The sequence below is a fragment of the Pholcus phalangioides genome, unplaced genomic scaffold (assembly GCF_987345545.1).
Source record: "Pholcus phalangioides strain wild (caught in Gottingen) unplaced genomic scaffold, Ppha-v1.0 ptg000015l_1, whole genome shotgun sequence".
NCBI classification, from domain to species: domain Eukaryota; kingdom Metazoa; phylum Arthropoda; class Arachnida; order Araneae; family Pholcidae; genus Pholcus; species Pholcus phalangioides.
Genome location: NW_028301608.1, coordinates 23697747 through 23717157, shown reverse-complemented (window position 1 = coordinate 23717157; position 19411 = coordinate 23697747). Strand labels below are relative to the sequence as shown.

At 32.5% G+C, this 19411-nt stretch overlaps 1 protein-coding gene across 3 annotated transcripts; it reads left to right on the top strand.

Moving 5' to 3' along the window:
• The first annotated feature begins 308 nt into the window (after positions 1–308).
• On the top strand, positions 309–18431 carry LOC149075702 (pseudouridylate synthase TRUB2, mitochondrial). Of its 3 annotated transcripts, XM_089243192.1 has the most exons (8): positions 309–446; positions 4335–4486; positions 8136–8252; positions 11314–11394; positions 12767–12910; positions 14568–14640; positions 17429–17565; positions 17815–18431. In XM_089243192.1, exons 2-8 carry the CDS (start codon positions 4363–4365, stop codon positions 18216–18218), a joined length of 1080 nt encoding a protein of 359 aa, XP_089099318.1. In that variant the 5' UTR covers positions 309–446; positions 4335–4362; the 3' UTR covers positions 18219–18431. The 3 variants fall into 3 exon arrangements, with proteins under 3 accessions (XP_089099318.1, XP_089099319.1, XP_089099320.1); XM_089243193.1 differs by lacking the exon at positions 309–446 and having other exon boundaries at positions 4348–4479; XM_089243194.1 differs by lacking the exons at positions 309–446; positions 4335–4486 and adding an exon at positions 7619–7788.
• Positions 18432–19411: the final 980 nt, after the last annotated feature.

The window sequence follows — 19411 nt, the reverse complement described above, 5'->3', positions numbered from 1 at the left end:
CTTGTTTTCGGAATAGCTTGCGGACTGGCAGAATTCATGGTTGTTTGGAACACTTTAATACTATTATCCAGAAAATCTATGAAATTATCCTTGTTCTTGCGAAGGGCATTGTAACCACGTGGGGGAACAGAGCCCTTACCTTGAGTCCGAACTTTATAAGATTTCACTTTAAATCGAAAAAATAATTAACGAAATATCAAAATAAATAATCACCGAACCACTAGAAAAGTATAGAATAATTCAAACACGTTGAAAGGAAAAAACGAGAAAAAAAAACAAATTTTTTTTTTCGAAAAACGCGAATTAACCGGCATTTTATCAGAATTTATTTTATTTTTGAACAAGAATGTGGCGAGTTAAACAACCTTTGTCTTAATTCATGAACTCCTTGATGGGTACAACTGTACCTGGCAAGACAGTGCTGTATGTAAACAAACAAATTCCATGTGAGTATTCTGGGTACTGATTAAATTTTCTATAGAGAGTTTTACTTATTCATTAATTCATTACTTCACCATCTGTTTATCAATTCACTGTTCATCAATTAATAGTTATAAATTTATTTTGAGGTTAAATTAGTCAATCAGTCGTTAAACACTTCACGATTTCTGCTGAGTTTTGTAAATTATGCAATCATTAGGTGGGAATCAATACAATATTTTCTAGTGGAGAAATTCAAACCACTGACTTTACACTATTATGGAGTTTACGAGGATAAACATGTCGCTATTCAAAGTATAGATACATCGCCCCCACAGTGTGCACCCCTCAAGTGTGAAGAGAAATGATTTAAACAACAAACCTTTGAAATAAATTTAACCTTTGCTGATTTGTTTGCTTTATGACTTCAATGTGGGCTTGTCTCCAGCAATGAAGCCTTTGAGAATAAAGGCCCATTTACAACAATTAAATATTTAACTATATTTTAAGTTGTCAAATACACACTTTAGAATGTATGCAGACATTAAAGGATATTTACAAATACCACAACAGGCAAATTGACCAATGAGGTGGCTGACAAAAGATACCCATGAAAAATATTGATGTCAAACATAACCTAAATACAGCAACCCAATATGAAAGGAAAACATATCACGAGAGAAAAAATCTGATAATTAATGCTATATAATACCCTGTCCATAAAAAAATATTATGGTTGTCTTAGTTCTAAGTATGGATAGCTTCTCTTGATTTATCCCACCATGCTTATTCTTATCAAAACCTTCATCGTACTGCAGTCCAAGCTTCAGAAAAGAGGAATGACTTTAGGAGAACGTAAAGAGACATTTTGAAAATGAAAACAAGCATTCTATTAACTTCTTTGACCACCGCTAAACAATGTCCAAAAAATTTAAGCTGCTCGTCAATGAAGATTCCCAAATCGGTGATCCTAGATCGACTAGTTGCATTAACTATGACACCACCATTAAACTTGTAGGAGAAATGTAGATTGTTCAAACCAAAATGAACTACCATGCACTTATCAACATTAAAGGTCATGCTCCATTCATTAACCCCATGCTGCAATCATATTCAAGTTTGTCTGTATCATCTTCGTATCGCTTGGATTTCTGACTAACCCCCCCCCTCCCCATCAGCTTCACGTCCTCTGCGAATTCGCTAACAATCCCATCGATACCTTGATCGAGTTTATCAATAAAAAGTGAGAAAAGTATGGGCCCAAGAACACTTCCTTGAGAAACTCCACTTTTCACACCAGCCCAATGGGATAATTCTACTTTCACGATAACCCGTTGTGACTTATCTCTCAACCCAATTCTATCCAATTCAACAAGTCGCCCCAAATCTCATATAAAAATGCTTCAAGAGTTTACCATGTTGTACCCGATCGAATGCCTTTTGGAAATCAAGATGAACTACGTCAAAATTTTTCCAAAACCTTTCCCAAAGACTTGGCCGCGTGATGATAGAAACAAAAGAGGTTAATTACACATGATTTTCCCTCCCTGAACCCATGCTGGTTTTCTGACAATACATTATATACATCTATCCAATTCACCAGTTCCTTTTCAATAATAATTTCCAAAATTTTTGAGAGGGAGCTTGTCAAACTCACTAGACAATAATTTCACACGACACATGGGTTGTATTGGTACATGGTCATTTACATTTGTTTAGTTTGTAAGTGATTTAGTAGTTCAGTAGATAAGTAGCATAAAGGGAGGTTTATTTTTTAAAAATCGGACTCTCTCAAGTAGGTATATGTGCTTGCACTAGTTGGGTGTTAAATCATATTATCCAGTGAGCATTAGTTTCTTGATAACTTACATTTAGGACAGTTTTTTGAGTACTTGAGTACTTAGAATTTAGTTAAAATTGGTTCCTTCTAACTTCGGTCCGAATGTCCACCAAAGCATGTCTGGGATACTCAAAATGATTGGTTGAAGAACATTTCACCTCTCTTACAGTACAACACTGCCAAAAATATAGTTCTTTGTCGTTTGCCCCTTGTATCATAAAATACTTTATAAATTTTTATTTATTTTTATTCATACCATTATTTCAAAGTTATCTGGAAGATGGGGGGAAAAAATTTTAAAAATTAGTCTAAGCATTTTTGCTGTTATGTCTTAAGGGTGGGTGTTGACAGGATATGCCTTTCTCACTCGAACATTACTGTCTCTTTTTTAATGGAAGTATCGTTGTTTTTATTATTATTATTCTTATTCGCAAACAAATATGATGATATATGATACACTTGTATACGTTTCTTCAAGGGTTCTTGCAAAAGGAGTTTTCTTCTTTATGGTTTGATGACATAAATGAAATGTGCTTGTCTATCTTGTTTGGCAAAGCCATTTGAAAATTTATTTATTTGCAGCTGCTCCCAACTCTTATTATAAATAACAGGGATTTGTTGCTGTTAACAAGATTTTCTTTTTTCTCATCCATGCACTTTGACATACACTGGATGTGTGGTGAATATGTGAATTTCCAAAGAAATCACAGACTTCGTTCGAAAGTGTACTGCTCATTTTGATTCTGTTAGCCTCATTTTGACAGACACTGTAGATCCACTATGAAGGGCCCCGTGAGAAAGTCTAGCCAAGAGCGTCCATTAAAGGTCCCAGTCCAGGGGTCTCTGCTTCTGGATATTGGGGTCATAGCTCGCAACGTATGCCTGGATAAAAAACCAAAATTATCTTGGCAGAAACAGGCTATCAACAACAGGTTGAAGTAAAGCCCATAGATAATTACGAAATATTTAAATATACAGACCCACAAGAAAAATAAAAAGCAGCAACACAAGTTGCTCATAATTTGTTTTATGTTATAATTGGTGGCATATTCAGCCCAGGAAAATCATATGGCATAAATTAGCTTTTCAGAAACGAAATTGTAAAATTTTGAAGAAGAAGAAGTAATTAGAAAAAAAATTAGGATTTCTCAGAATCTGCCATAAAATAAGGTCTCATAAGCTTTTATGACCATGGCCCTCACATCCTGCCACAAGACCACCCTAGGCTGGGATCGTTGGCATGCCCTCAGACCAACCTTTCACTAGGCTCTTCTGTAGTAAACTGGTAGCGTGAAAAAACAAAAAATGAAAATAATTGTCCCAGGCACCTCTGCTGGAGCCCTGTCATCCCAACTCTTGAGGAGATAGCCATGAGAATGACAGAATACATTATCGAATTTTTTTTGAGAGAGAGATATTTACCTTTTTCTATTTTAATTAGTGCTATCAACTGTTTTTATTTCAACGAAATCTTGAAAACAGTAAAAAAAATTTTTATCTCAGGAAAATTCTTTTATAAAAAATTTATAATCTCATTTTTGAAGAAAAAACTCACATGTTCTATAACTCATAATGAAGGGGAGGGTAAAATTACAACCGATAGAGAGGTAAAGGATGCAGAGTGATATTAAAAATTGGTACAGTGGTTTATTTACATCCGGACCCAAGTTATCTGGAACAGACTTTAACTAATTATGCTTAACTCAACAGGCCTTAATGATCAGTGGATTTTAACCTTTTGTTTTCCATTGAGTCTTTGTACCAATAATATGAAATTTGGGCCCTCCCCCACCTGCCAAAATGAAGGCCACTGACTCTTTTACAAAATAATATTCAATGTATAAAAAAATTCATTTCGAACAGTTTTTCGAAGGAAAAAATGCTTGGTACCCAAATTTTTTTTTTGATTTGTCAAGTCCTGGTGTTGAAAACAGTATGTGCCACAAATTAAGGGACTTATTTGGCATCTTGTTTTATCTATGAATGAGTATCACTTTTAACTGTTCTATCTTGTATGAAATTAGAAATGCAATAATTTTTTTTAAGGTTTTTAAATTTTTTCTTTTCTTTTCAGGAAGTGAGAAGCTTATAATTCTTTCAAGATGAAAGCCATTCATTATGCTCCAGAAGCATTCCGTTATTTGAATGGATTCTTTTGTGTGTATAAGCCAGCAGGGCTGTCTATTCCTGAAGTTAATAAAAGACTGGCAGGAAATATTGTGAGGGGTAATAATATTAAAATTCATAATTATATGTGTGACATAGTTATTTTCATATATTTTCGTGTAGGTCATGTACATTTTCAATAGCATTATAGTTCAATGCATTTGTAGAGTCCAAATACTACATCCACTTAATAAATTTGATACATTCAATTCACATTTAATCGATATCACCATTATTATGAAACTAGTTTTTACACACCAGTGATATATATATATATATATATATTTGATTAAAAAATTTAGTTGATTTAGAAAATTTATAATTTTGTGTTTCATTATCTTTTCCAAAATTTTCAAAAAACAGGCAAAATAGAGATCGGACGATAGTTTTGGAAATCATTGACATTACCTGATTTATGAATGGGTATGACAAGAGCGCATTTTAATTTATCAATAAAAACTCCATTGAGAATTGAAGAGTTTATAATGTGGGTTATAAACTTTAAATGTTATTTACTGACAATTTTTAGCATTTTTGGAGTGATTCCATCATAACCAACCGCTTTATTATTCTCAAGTTTGTTTATTAAATTCTTTACATTCCTTTCCTCTATCTCAGTAACAAGTATATAATTATACTGGTTTGGTACTAGAAGCTCTATTTCATCTATTAACTCAGAAGCTTCAGTTATTGCAGAATTAATAAAAAATTCATTCATTTCATTCACTGTTTTAGAATTAGTATATTTACTGGAAGTACTATTTTATTTATTTTTCGATTTATGATATCATTAGTAACTTTCCATTGTTTCTTGATGTTGTTACCACATTTTATAAATTTATTATGGTAAAAAGCATCCTTTGCAGCTTTTAGCTTCTTTTTTAACTGTTTGTTATAGTTTTTGTAATTATTTTCCTTATCACGATCTGAAGGATTTCGTTTAAAAACTTTATAAAGTCTTTTTTTAGTATCGACCATACATTTAAATTCATATGTAATCCATTCACTTTTCAAATTATTTCCTGTTTTGCATTTAGACTGTTTTGTCCAGAAATTACGATGCCTAAACACAATATCAAGAAATTTGTCATATAATACATTTGCATCAGTCTCATTGAAAATGTTTTCATCAAATTCATAATTTTTTACACATATTTCAAACTTACCATAATCCACATTTTGACAAAACCGATTTTTATTATTTTGATTATTATTTAAAAGTTTTGTATCAGTTCCAAGATTACATTTAATAACCAGTGGTAAATGATCAGTCATCTCTAATTTTGATACTGCTGTTTCAAATCGATAATTTAGCTTCGCGTTTCGAATGAAAACGTGATCTAAACACGCTGACTTTCTTGTTGGTCTGTTTATGTATGATAAAAAACCAAATTCAGACATGAGACTCATGTATTCATCACTGTCCGTATCAGCCTTCAATATATCAATATTAATATCTCCAGTATAGATAATATTTTTATACCTTAAATTGCTAATAATTGATCTGAACTCATTAGTATAATTCATTCAAGAAAAATCATGGGATCTGTAAATTAAAATTATGCATAAATCTAACATTTCACTGTACAAATATAAGCCTTCAGCTGTATTCATATTCAAGGCAGTACTTAAAAATGAATATTTGTTATTTATGTATGCAATAACGCCGCCTGATCTGTTTCTATTTCGACATTCAAAAAAGCTATTATAACCAAAAATATTGTACAGATCAGTTTCATGATTTTTGATCCAAATTTCAGATAGTAATACAACATCAAATGGAACTACTAATTTTTCTAAATGCAATAATAAATTGTTAAAATTTTCACGAGCGCTTCTAATATTTACGTGCAATATATTGAAAGTTTCAGGACTGTTTTGAAAAACTCACTAAATCATAGTATTCGGTAATTTGAGGTAATCTTGCTCCTGTTCATCTCGCATTATAAAGACTCTACTGTTTGTAGAATTTTTTATTATTTATTCTATCTTTCTTCACATGCCTTGAGATTTCATTATTGGTGATAAAAGTAGCAATCCAAAATGTGAGGTATAGCATGACTTTTCTTGTTGCAAGATTCAAGCAAGACAAGAAACTGTGGAAATACAGTGCCTCTTATAATGAGGAGCTCATTTTCAGCAAAAATGTGGGCTAAATCCAGTCAGACATTGAATTTGTTTTCAAATAAGAAAAAATTAATTTTCAGAAATTAAGTGTTTATAGCGATTGTTGTAAATTATATCAATATTCCTTAGTATAATGTACAGGGTGGGAAAAAAGTCAGTAGAAACTGACTGTAAAAATGAATAAAAACTGTGGAAAAATTATCAAAATAAAAAACAGTTTGCAGGGTTCGCATCACTAAGTCACAGGAATTTTTTTAAAACAGGAAAAAATTAAAAAAACAGCAGATAGGTGGCGCTAGTATGAGTGGCTTTGGTGGAAATATGCAAATGAGACAGTTATAAGAATTTTCGTTCCTAATCCACAGCGACCTCACCGTTGCAAATTGTGTATGTGGAACTGCTGCACTCTGCCGTTGCTGGATTTGTGACTCGCCTGCAATGTCTTATCCCATGTAGTGGTGGTCACGTGGAACACACACTACTGTAATAAACGATTTGGGGACATTCTGTTCGTTATTTGCGTATCTTTCCTTTGACTTGTGTATGTGAGCGCCACCTATCGGCTGTTTCTTAAAAAAATTTCTGTGACCTAACGATGCTAACCCTGCAAACCGTTTTTTATTTCGGTTATTTTTCTAGTTTTTATAAATTTTTAAAGTTTCTACTGACTTTTTTGCCCACCCTATATTTTTTCAAATTTTTCTAGTAATTTAATGATTTCATCATATAATCCATTTCATCCAATGATTTCTTTGGACAGTTTTTCCTCCAAAAAATGAAAAACACTGCACACAAGAAATCAAATATTCTGCTGATGATCCTCACACAAACACAGATTCTGTATTGGAAGTTAAGCAAGAGCTGAATTATAGCCATTTTTTCAAATTATGATTGGTCAGTTCTTTATCTTAATTTTTGATGGTCATTTCTCTCTTCTAGAAGAGGTGTTGCTGTTCCTGCACATTGAAAACAAACCAAAAGGGATAATAAACCCTTTGTCAAACCATCTGAATTTCTTTCACTGGTCCCCTAAATGATGACTGTCAAATAGTTTTGTGGTTCTTGCATTTATCTTTTTTCTCCTCAAGTTTCATTTTAAATTGCTTGTTAAATTTGAGCTACTATGAAAAACCTGCTGGCTAAAAACTACAGAATTGATGATACAAAATTCATAGATCTGCTTTTAAATCTATATTCTCGCTAGAAGCTGGCTCATTATCCGAGAGGATCCGACTGTAAGTTAATTGTTTTTATTTGTAAGATTTTAAAAATTGCTGTTTAAAAGCTTATGATGAAAGTAGAAGCTGTTCATATATTTTGTGACATTGATTTGGCATTGATTGACATTTGAATTTTTTTTTTAATTGAAGAAAAAATTATATTCAGTTATGAAAAATGTTAGAAAAATTTACTTTTAGTTTTCACAAAAATTATTATTTTATTGGTTTCTATTGGTTGCAGTAGATCCGACTAACATGACTAAATTTTCTGGAACAAATTTTCTAAGTAACAAATTTTTTTCATATAATGATGCAATTTTATTATATGGATACTATATTATTATGCCTTTATATTGTGTCAGATTTGAATGCTCTTGAAATTCGGCCGCCAAAGGACATGGTTGTAATAAAAGGATCCGTTCAATCTGGTCAGCCCTTGTCTGTGAATCTTGCACCTAACTTTGCTGATCATGTTTCAGGTATGACTCATTTTTGCCTCATGTATTCAGGGACATCCCATTTTTAATTTTTTTCTATCTATTTTCCCTTATATTTTGAATAGTAGCCTATATGAGGAGCCTTAGAGCAAACCTTCTCAACAATATTGAAGGGTTTATTTTAGTTTTTTGTAATTTTTTTTACAGTCAGACCTCGTTATAACATTACCCCTAGAGATCAGATAAAAATGACTTCGTAAGTGGGGTGACTTAATAACAAGTAAAACCATTTATACTAGTAAGGGACTTTCAAAAACTGTTGTTCAAAGTGGTAAACATTATACAGTGGTCTTACTGTGATATATAAATTAATTCATCCACACTTCTCAGTTCATTTTGAAATAAGCCATGTGAATAATTACTTATTGACTGAAAATTAATTACAGAGTATACCTCTCTTCATTTTAAATAAAGGGAGGTGCTAAATTCATTTGCTGATATAGGTAAATATTTCTGTGGAGCCGTTAAATTGCTAAAATAAGGGGCTTCAAACCTAAAAAAGCTACACATTGCAGAAATATACTTATTGTGGCTATTAAAATTTAAAAAATTATTTGCACTAATTTGTTGGCTTTTTGAACTTTTCTCAATTAGTCATTTGGCCAATTAATTTCTCTGTGTGCTACCTGCAATGCCCTTTTTTTATGAAGGAGTTTTTTTTCTACTTTTTTTGTTTCTTTTCTTGTTTTGGAAGTTTGAAGGTATTAAAATATATTTTTAATTCATTTCTTATAAAAAAAACATTAAAACTGATGATCTTTGCTGCATATTTAAAATAATAATAATAATAATAATAATAAATTAATTAATCTAATTAGTTTTCTAAATAGCAATATTGATTTCTTAATTAAATTCAATGATAGCATGAGTTGTTCAAGTTCAAAATGAATGCAAGAAAATATTTCTCAGTAATTCATGTCAAAAATAATTTATTGAAATTTATAAAATGACATGTAAATCTAAAATCTTTTCCTTGTATGTTACTAATTATAAGATAGAATATATATAAAAAACCGCTTGAGGATACAGCCTTGGAGAGCATGGCAAAGCTAATAGTAATGATAACCCCAGACCTTTTTAAATATAATTGTTCAACTCTATCTAGTGGCAAGATTATAAAGTAGAAGGATGCCTGTGCAGGTGGCAGCAGCTGTACGATGAATTATTCTGTCATATCTATGTAATAATGACTGAAAATCCCTATGACGACATATGCTATTGTAGGCACCACTGTTACGTATGGCTGTGATGGCAAATGCTGTTGTAGCCAGATGACTGAATATCCTCTCAGCGTGTCCATATTTTTTATAATGCACGTACAATGATCTTTTAGTTCTTTTAGATATAGAATTTTTGTTTACCAGGAAGGTTTTCTAAATTTACATAAAAATTACATTTACTTTCTGATAATAGTTCTTTCTTATGCTAATTTGCATTGGTTAGTGTATCACAAATGTTGCATTACTGATAATAGGTTTACTGAAAATAATTGTAAATAAGATAATACTGTTACCGATTGGATCTTTCTGCCCTGAATCCACCACTTTGCAATATGTGTTATAAAGAAGGTGGAAAAAAATTGAGGTCACATTTGGAATTCAGGTAAGCTCCAATAAATCATCAGGATATGTTCATACCTTATATCAGGATAAGTCAGGAGACACAAGATAGATGTAGCCACTGTAAACTGAAATTTACTTTGTCATCTGGGACCAGTATCCATTTTGGTGTCTCCCCGTAATTTTTTAACAGAAACAGTAAATTCAGTGCTCTTCCTGGGCCAACATAATGCCTAAGGCAGCAGACGTCCCCCCCCCCCCCCATTTTCTTAGTTGAAGCCTTGGATGTAGCAGATGGTTGATTTCTGAATAATTGAATTTTCTTTTTTCTTTAATAACAAACAATATTATTGCATTTGTGAAAATCCAGTTTGTTGCAGTTGTTAGCTTACAGCGGGGGGGGGGGGGGGGGGGGGGGAGTCTTCCTTGCATGGCTAGTGAGCTCTTTGATAATATGTGGAAAGAATCGATTAGTGACCCATGGGCTTCATGAAAACGTCAAATGTTGCCTGCGGTGTATCAACAATTTAAGACTCTTGGCCTACAGATTAAATAAGAATTATTAAAATACCTGCAATATTTCCTTCTTTCTATATGCATCAAGTGTGTGTGTGTGTGCTAGGGAAAAAAAAGGAGATACTGCAGAGAATATAATAACCTTTTTTGTATTTCTATTTGAATTTTTACCAGTGATCACTCTCTTTCCCCCTGTATTACATTTAAAAAGTGTCCTCTGATTTCTGAAATTAAAAATTAAGATTTATATTCCGAATGGTTCTTCCTTTAAAAATAACTAACATCAAGGTGTTAAACTTGATTTTTTTTGACAAATCATATACAACATCCAGTCTAACAGCCTAGAGAATTTGGAAATTTACTTCCTAATGTTTCATCACATGTCTGTCGGGAAAATTTTTAAAGATGCTGTTATATTAGGGCTCTCTCTCTCTGTGTGTGTGTGTGTGTGTGTAGCAAGCAAAAAGAGCATCACTGTCTCTCTTGTTGTACAAAAGACCCACATGTGACTACACCTTTGCAAGATTCCCACAACAGATGGGTGAAATGTCCATAAGTGGATTTCTCAGACCATGACAGACGGAGACAACTTTGTTTTTTCATTAATTTCCTCTCAGTTAACTTATTTTTGAAGAATGAAGCAAATTGAATTCTTTTTCAAATTTCAATTATCATAAAAATATTTTTATTGAATTTTATTAAGAGGTTCATGTATTTACGAAAGGTAATTTTCAAATACAGTAAAGCCCCTCTTTTTGCAGTTACAGGAGAGACAAAAACATTTGTCTGTAAAGAAAGAGGTATAACCGTCAATCGAGAATTGAAATGCATACTTTTGTTATGCAAAGAAAGTTATTTTTTGGTCATAAAAGAGGGGTGACAGCTAAGAAGAGTTTTACTGTATGTATTTTTTTTTATTTATGAATTTTTTTTTGCACATTTTGTGAATTTTTCCTCTTTAATGGCAGTTGTTGGACCTCGTTACCAATTCCAGGACATTCAACTTCGAAATACATGTTACTTGACTCGCAATATGTCAGGAGTTTTAGGTAAATTGAAATTATCTTCTATGTATTAATTGATTAGTTTATGATTGTTTCTGACCTGATTAATCTGTGGTGAGTTATGATTTTTAATTTGCTTATTGAGAGAATTTGTGTTCTGCTAAAAAATTCTGGTTAACACCGTATGTTTTAATGTGTGACCATAACTAGAACTTCTGTCAGGCAAACTTGATTTTGCCTCTACCCCTCACTGTAAAAATTCACTTTTCTATAGTTCTGGTATAATATTTTTTTTTCCCGGAGTAAAAATAACTTTCATTCCTAACATTTGTCACTCGCTCAAGATTATGGCCTAAGGGAAGTTGTCACTTTTGCCCTTTCCCCCTCCTTTCCAGCAACCTGGAAAGATTAGGGAAATGAAAAATGATCAGATAAAGTCACAGGAGAAATGTAAAATATCTATCTGTCAGTGAAATATGTAAATATTTATTAAAATTCAGGGAATATTCTGTGGGGCATAACTGAAATTCAAAACATCCGGAAGGTTAAGATTTTTTAAATTATATATCTTAATATCTTAAAATAATCGAACATTTCGCTGGGAACCCTGTCTGGTTCTGTTTCAATAGAATTTTTTTTATGAAACTTTTTTTTCAATGAAAGTTATATTTTCAGTTGGTTCTGGTTTTTACTTTCAAAATTCGTTAATTCTTGCTTATTACAAATTTGCTATTTATGCATAGAGGTGATGGAATTCAATGAGAACAGAGTTAGATTATGCATTTTCACATTGGATATGGTTTACCATATAACTACATTTTTTCATCTCTATCACATTTAATTTAAACTATGATTTTGATAGCTGAGAATAATAATATTTGTACAAATACTTTTTTCATACATTGATTGGGGTGATTTTGTGTGCACAGATTGTTACATTTGATTATTTTTGTCATATCATAGTCATTTTTGGCCCATGAGGGCTATTTAGACCGGGAACTACAATTTATTGCTGATTCCGAACGCTTTATACTCATTCAGGGGTTGGTGCACTAACCCCTCAGTGTGGGACTCCCAGCTGTAGTAATCTTTTTCTGTGGCCATGTTGCCGTTTCTGTTGTACCCCCCTTTGTCAGGAAAGTTTCTAACAAGAACAAACAGGGTATCAAACTCGCGACACCTCTAAACATCCTGTGGTATTTTAGGCGAGTGTCTTATTGATCTGGACTACCACGCTCACAGTTTTTTACAAAGTAGTGTTTTAGTTTTTGTGGTAGATGGTCGTTTTTCATCTTTTTTTTTGTGGTTTAAATTAGTCTTATTGCTTAATGCAGTCCTTAATGTAACATGTAAACATATTCCAGCTTTTATGTAAAAAAAATTTACATTTTGAATATAATTTATTTTTTTCTTTCAGCCATGGCTGTCAATGATAGCTGCAAGAAAGTTAAATATTTCAGGTCAAAGAATCATATGCAGGTCATAGAAGTGAATGGAAAATTTGGTTATGCCACTGACACGTTCTTTGAGAATGGAAAAGTTCTTGAAAAGGCAACGTTTAGTATGTAATATTATGATAATACGTTTTTATTACTCACATTCGGGTATGAATATCATAATTGTATTTTTGTATTTTGTATTGTATACTTTTTTCACTTTTTATCGACAAACTCTATCAGGGTATCGATGGGATTACTAGCAAATTCGCAGATGATGTGAAGCTAATGGGGGTAATCGGGAATGAAAGCGATAGGGAGTTGCTCCAGACCAACTTAAACAGGATTGCAGCATGGGCAAATGAATGGAGCATGACGTTTAGCGTAGATAAGTGCATGGTCGCTCATTTTGGTTCGAACAACCCACGGTTCTCTTACGAGTTGAATGGTGTCACTATCCCGGATGCAACTAGAGTCACCGATTTGGGAATTCTCATTGACGAGCGACTTAAGTTTTCTGAACATTGTTCAGTGGTTGTCAAAAAAGCGAATAGAATACTTGGTCTCATTTTCAAAAAGGTCTCTTCGCGTTCTCCTAAAGTCATTTTTCTGTTTTTTCGAGGCTTAGTTCGTCCTGGACTAGAGTATGCTGTAAGGTTTTGGAGACCATACCTACAGAGGGACATAGACTTGGTTGAAGGGGTGCAGAGAAGAGCTACGCGTGTCCTTATTGGCACACAGGGCTTGAGTTATGAAGAGAGACTTCATTTTTTGAATATGTTTACATTGGATGAACGCAGATGTCGAGGAGATATGATCGAAGTGTTCAAAATTTTCAATGGGATGGATAGGATGGACCATGAACTTTTAGTACACCGCCAATCGACTGCTTTTACAAGGGGACACCAGTATCGATTGGTGAGGGACAATGCAAGGTTATGGTGTTGCAGGGAATTTTTCTCTAATAGGGTTGTTAATAAATGGAATAGCTTACCCCTGGAGGTAGTAAATTGTAACACAATTGACACGTTTAAAAAAAATACGATAAACATGTTGGGGTAAATCGAGAAGCTATCCATTCTTAGAATAAGACAACCATAAGTATTCTTTATGGGCATTGTATAATATTTTATCATGTGTATATATCGTTTATAATTTGTGTTAATTGCATTTTTAATTGGGTTGCTGTATTTTTGAAACGTATGACATCCATATTTTTATGGGCATCTCTTTATCAGCCACCTCGTTGGGCATTTTGCCTGTTGTGGCGTTGTATTTGTATTAGTAGATGAACCACTAATGTGAATTTCTGCCTCATATTTGGTTTGGCAAAAAATATTTATGAAATATGAAGGTAATATTAGATACGGATTTCATAGATGTTTTCTAGTACTGTAAATGCCTGCATATAATCCTTACAGCAGATATTCTGCTCCTGCGAACTTCATCACTTTGATTAGAAAATTCAACCTAATCTATACGTATGCAAATTTCTTATTGTTACCTTTATCACCCATAATGCAATTTTAGAATTGAAGAGGTTGTTGGTCAACGTTTTGTAGAAAAAACATCAATTTCTATTCTTGAATCTTTATGCCATCTATTATCTATATTAAAAAATTCTTTGTTTTCATTTGAATCTCTCTCTCAAAAAAGCTGAGAATAATACACAACAATCTATAATAAATTATGATAATTTCATTTAGGTATTTACAATTATTGATATTATTATGATGATTACTCTTCTTGTATTTGTTTAACTTTCATTATATCACACTGTAGGGCACGTAAATCAAGACAAATTAGAACAATGCATAGCATCTATTCAAGCTTCTCATCAAGCCGAGTCTTTTAAGTGAGTGAATTGTAGTGTATCAATATGCAATATTATGGCCCTATGCCTTAGTCTTGCCACTTTGAAAAGTGGCTAACCAGTTCTCTGCTACTTTGCAAACTGGTCTATCATTTTGTGAAATGCCCAGACTCTAGTCATTAGATGTTAACAAGATTTATATGTGACAATAGTGATAGGTTTATTCATTCAATTTTTTTTTAATGTTTCATATTTTTTCATCTGCTGTGTAGAGCTCTCCTTTTTTTTATTAGATCAACCTATCTAGATGCAGTATTAAGTTGGCAACAGTAAGAAATAAATGCATACTATGGTCAGACCCTGTATCATGTTCTGGAATGGAATTCATATGTGAGGTGACTTAATTAAGTCCTGTGGGGTCTTTCGTGGCATATTAACTCATTGGCCCACCCGGCTGTAGCCCGTAGAACTCAAGTGCAGTGGGACATCATTAAAATGAGATCTGGTTAAAAATTTCAATCATGCAAACATTTCTAGCCAAGTTTGGCCTAAAAAAATCACTTTGCCTGAGTGCCCTGCTGGTCCTTCCCTCCAAAATATTAAAAAAAAGAACGGGTTATCATGGAATAACATCGTTGTCTATTGTTCTATCACTTTGTTTCCCACCATCCCTGAAAAGATCTCTGACTATGGTCTTGGAGTTGATAATGAGTAAACCAAATTTGGTAATTGAGCTTCAGGAACCTATAAAAATTGATGTAATAAAGCAGGCTGATATTAAAAGTGATTTGAACCAAGGTCTGACTGTACCATTTTCTCACTACTAGTTATGATATCCAAGTTTCCAAATGAAGCAAAAATATTTTTTTTCATTCATGGATTCATCTTTTTTTTTCTTTTCATAGAGCATAAAAATAAGAAAGACAATGTCTGTTGTGTCCTTCAATAGTTTTGGATTTGAAAAAACCCATTATTCTACTTCTTTTCTTCTCATTTCTTGCATGTCAAGGGGGGAAAAAATAATTTTTTCGTGACTTTTGAAACATGGAATAAATCATCTTTATGTGATACACAGCACTTTCTGGCATGAACCGATTCATTAGAAATTACTGAGCGGAATGTTAATGAGGTGCATATTCCATCTAGTTGGCAGTATATAGGAAGCTGAAATATATTTCACCCAATGAAAGGGAAAAAATGAAACATCTCAGGGGTTAATGCCCTGAGATGTTAATCTCAGTATTCATAATAATTTAAGTAAATAAATAAGTAATATTTATGATTAATAAAAGTAATCATAAATAATTTAAGAATCCCTTTAGATTCTTAAATTATTTATGATTTTTTTTCCGATAATTTTTCAAAGATTCTTGTGTATGCATTCTTTTTATTCAGCGACTGCTTTTTCTTCTTTTTTTGAAGAGAATTTCTGTTTATGTTAGTTGATCTTTTCCCACATCAATTAATTTCATTCAAAAAATTAATACTTTAAATCATTGGTTCTTATCTAGGGTCCGCGGACATCTGGGGTCGATGGGATTTTGGAAAGATTTCAGGAGGGCAAGCTTGTATTAGAAAACAATTAACTCATTGGTTTTACATAGCTATAAACTGAATATTATTTTGTGAAGAGGTCTATGATCTTCATTTTATAGGCATGGGGTTTGTGTATTTTATCTTATTTTCACAAAGGTTATGAGTTTACAAAAGAACTTTTTCTTCAAGTAATACAAGTATAATAAGTTTTTCTTTTTTTTAGTGTAATCAATAAATTTGTGTTGTAATACTATCTATATGTGTGTTTTAAACTATATTGTGTTGTAATAATCTCAATCTTGTCAATTTTTCTTTTCCTTGATGATGCAAGATGCATATTTGCCAACTACTACAGATTTCTAGCATGAAATACGGAATTATGATGAATCGCAAAAACTACGGAAGTCTGTTTTCTCAAATGTATTTGTTTTTTGATTGAGTCTATTAAATACAAAATGATGTCAGGCAACAACCGTATCTCCAAACAATGAATATCGAGCTGAATTTGAAATGAAATAAAACAACCTTGATGTTGATAGTCTGTAAATGTTTGCTTTGACTGTCTTACCATCTCAACTTGAATCCCCAGATGGGCCCTCATACCGAAAACGTTTTAATTGCTGAGTTGGGAAAAACCTGAATGAGCAGAATTTAATAATTTATCAAATTTCCTCATAAAATTTTTCATGGATAAGTTTCTACAAAGAAAGTGGAAGAGAAATGTCTATGACGACAAAGCAGTGATAGCGTCCTGTTCCAAAAAATCGAAGATCTTTCACAGATTTTGTGAGAATATTCACAGCAAACAGGCCCAAACTTGAACAAAAGACTACTTTAAATGTTCGTCAGAGCTGAGTGAATGCCGGATATGGTCATGTTGAAGAAAACAAGAAAAATTTGTTTGAATTTTAAAAATAGTCATGAGGGGGGGGGGAAATGTATTGGGGGTGGTTCCCCCTCTCCCATTGACAAATATTACCACTATAGAGTTTGGGTCCTAAGGTTGGCATTGTATGATGTTGAAAACTCCTGATTCATCATTATTATTGTACTTTTTTTATTATTAACAAAGACATTAATAAATATTTAGAGCTATAAAAGAAATATATCTTTGTGATCTGATAAAAAAGAAAAATCAGACTATTTTAAAACTTTGCATTTCTTGGAGTCTCTAAATGACTGCAAACCTATAGCCATGTATATGCTTTATATCAATCTTTAATTATGTAAAAAATATATGTCTTTGGGCTTTGTTAATTGTTGAGTTACATTCAATAATTATTGCTGTCATCAGATATGCAGGTGTACGTTTGGACTCCCAATCTGCTTACGAACTGGCAAGCAAAGGACTTGTAAGACCGGAAGGTGAAATAACTCCAATTCTACACAGTATAGCATGCACCAATTTTGCATTACCAAATTTCAAATTGAGTAAGTTTGTTTGGTATGAAATTTCACAAAAAACAATTCTCGCAAATTTTGTATCATAATAAATTCTCATCCCTGATCATGCCAATCCATCAATTTATAATTTCCTCAGAAGAATGTTTATGAGTTGGGCATATGGTTTAGAAGTTATAATTATTGTGTAATAGATGATTTTAATCATTCATTTAATGAATTTTCATGCTTATTTATTTATCGAAATATTTTACTAATTTTTTCTTTTATGTATTGTAGAAATTCATTGCACCAATACCACTGAAGAATATTTGAGCGAACTCATTCATGAAATTGGACTCAACCTGAAATCCTGTGCAGTATGTTGTCAGATTCGACAGATCCAGTTTGATCATTTCACATTAGAACACTCACTACTTCGTAAGCATTGGACATTGGAACACATCATTAGCAATATTGTTCTATGTCAAAAAATAGTTGATACTAGAAATTTATCCGCCGCCAATTCACATTTTAAGGCTGTAGATAGATCGGTTGTGGAAAATGCTGTCAAAGAATTACAAGAAGATGCAAAAATGTACTTGCTTAGATCTGAGTATGAAATGGACGTTGAAAATGACGAAGAAATCAACCTTAGTGACAATGTGAACCACCAAAATGACAACATTACTTTTCGCGATTGAAAAATAACTAAACTTTTATAGGTTTTATAAATTTTTTTAATGTCTATGATGGGTTTGAAATTTCATGGGTTGGCAGGTCGCAAAGTTTTACCTTGGAAATTATTTTCCATTACGGTGAGAATTGAAGATGAACCATGGAGATTACCACATATATGAAGCATGTGGTAAACCTGTAATTAATTGTAACCAATAAATATTCTCTCTCTTTGTCGACATCTCCTTTGTCAGCGACTTTGATAAAAGATGCCCTATATTTGTGTGAACTCAACATGAATAGCTTGTGTAAGTGAAATAAGTTAGTCAAAATTACATTTTTGAAAACCTGCATATTGTAGCACTTATTCTAAGCACAGTTAAACCCCTCTTAATGGTCACCCCCTAAGATGTAAACACCTCTTTTCACGGCCTAATAATAATTTCCCTTGAATAAATGAATAGCTAATTTTCAAAAGGGAACATTTCCACATTTACTAAATTTACAGTTAGATGTAAAAAACTTCCGGAATAGACTGCTTTACAAAAGTGGGAATAGCCCAACAGGTAGCATACAGGAGTAGTAGAAGAATGTTTAAATATTATGTTGAAAAGAGAAAATTGAGTGAAAAGTTTAATTTTGAAGAATGAAAAGTGAATTTTTAAAAAATTGAAATTATATATATATCCCTTTTGAAGATAAGCTGCTCAAATAATAATGTTGAATAGTAATTTCCTATGCATTTCAAACCCATGATTAATGAGGAATGGGACAAATCATTTATGGACAAATTTTTTTTTCCCATCAGTGACCCATGGAGGATCGATGACCTATCTACCAAAAGAGGGGTTTTACTGTAATGCAGTATTATTAACTGTCTCAAAAAAAATGTTTTCATCTTATTAAATGAATATGATCCTTTTTTAAAGCCTTTCCCCCCCCCCCCCACAGTCAAGGACTTAGATGTTTTTTCTTTAACCAAATTCCGTTTCAACTTTTTCTATTACATCAGCCATTCAATTTTTTGTACTACATTTTCCAGATGTATGAAAATTAGAAAAGAGCAATAGATATGACTACAGAATGAAACTAAACTTACGTAATTTAATCGAACACTAATAATCAAGCGCAGCTGCGCCTTTTAACATTTGATGACACATAACTAATTTAGCTGCCTTATCTGTGCCAAGATAATTTCTAAGATAAGAAAATTTGAAAA

What these genes read in the sequence shown, in the direction of transcription:
- LOC149075702 (XM_089243192.1), top strand. Translation starts at nt 4,363, where the DNA reads ATGAAAGCCATTCATTATGCTCCAGAAGCATTCCGTTATTTGAATGGA. An exon ending in CATCAAGCCGAGTCTTTTAA is followed by an intron (nt 14,641 to 17,428) that starts GTGAGTGAATTG and finishes TGCTGTCATCAG; the next exon opens with ATATGCAGGTGTACGTTTGG. An exon ending in ATTACCAAATTTCAAATTGA is followed by an intron (nt 17,566 to 17,814) that starts GTAAGTTTGTTT and finishes TATGTATTGTAG; the next exon opens with AAATTCATTGCACCAATACC.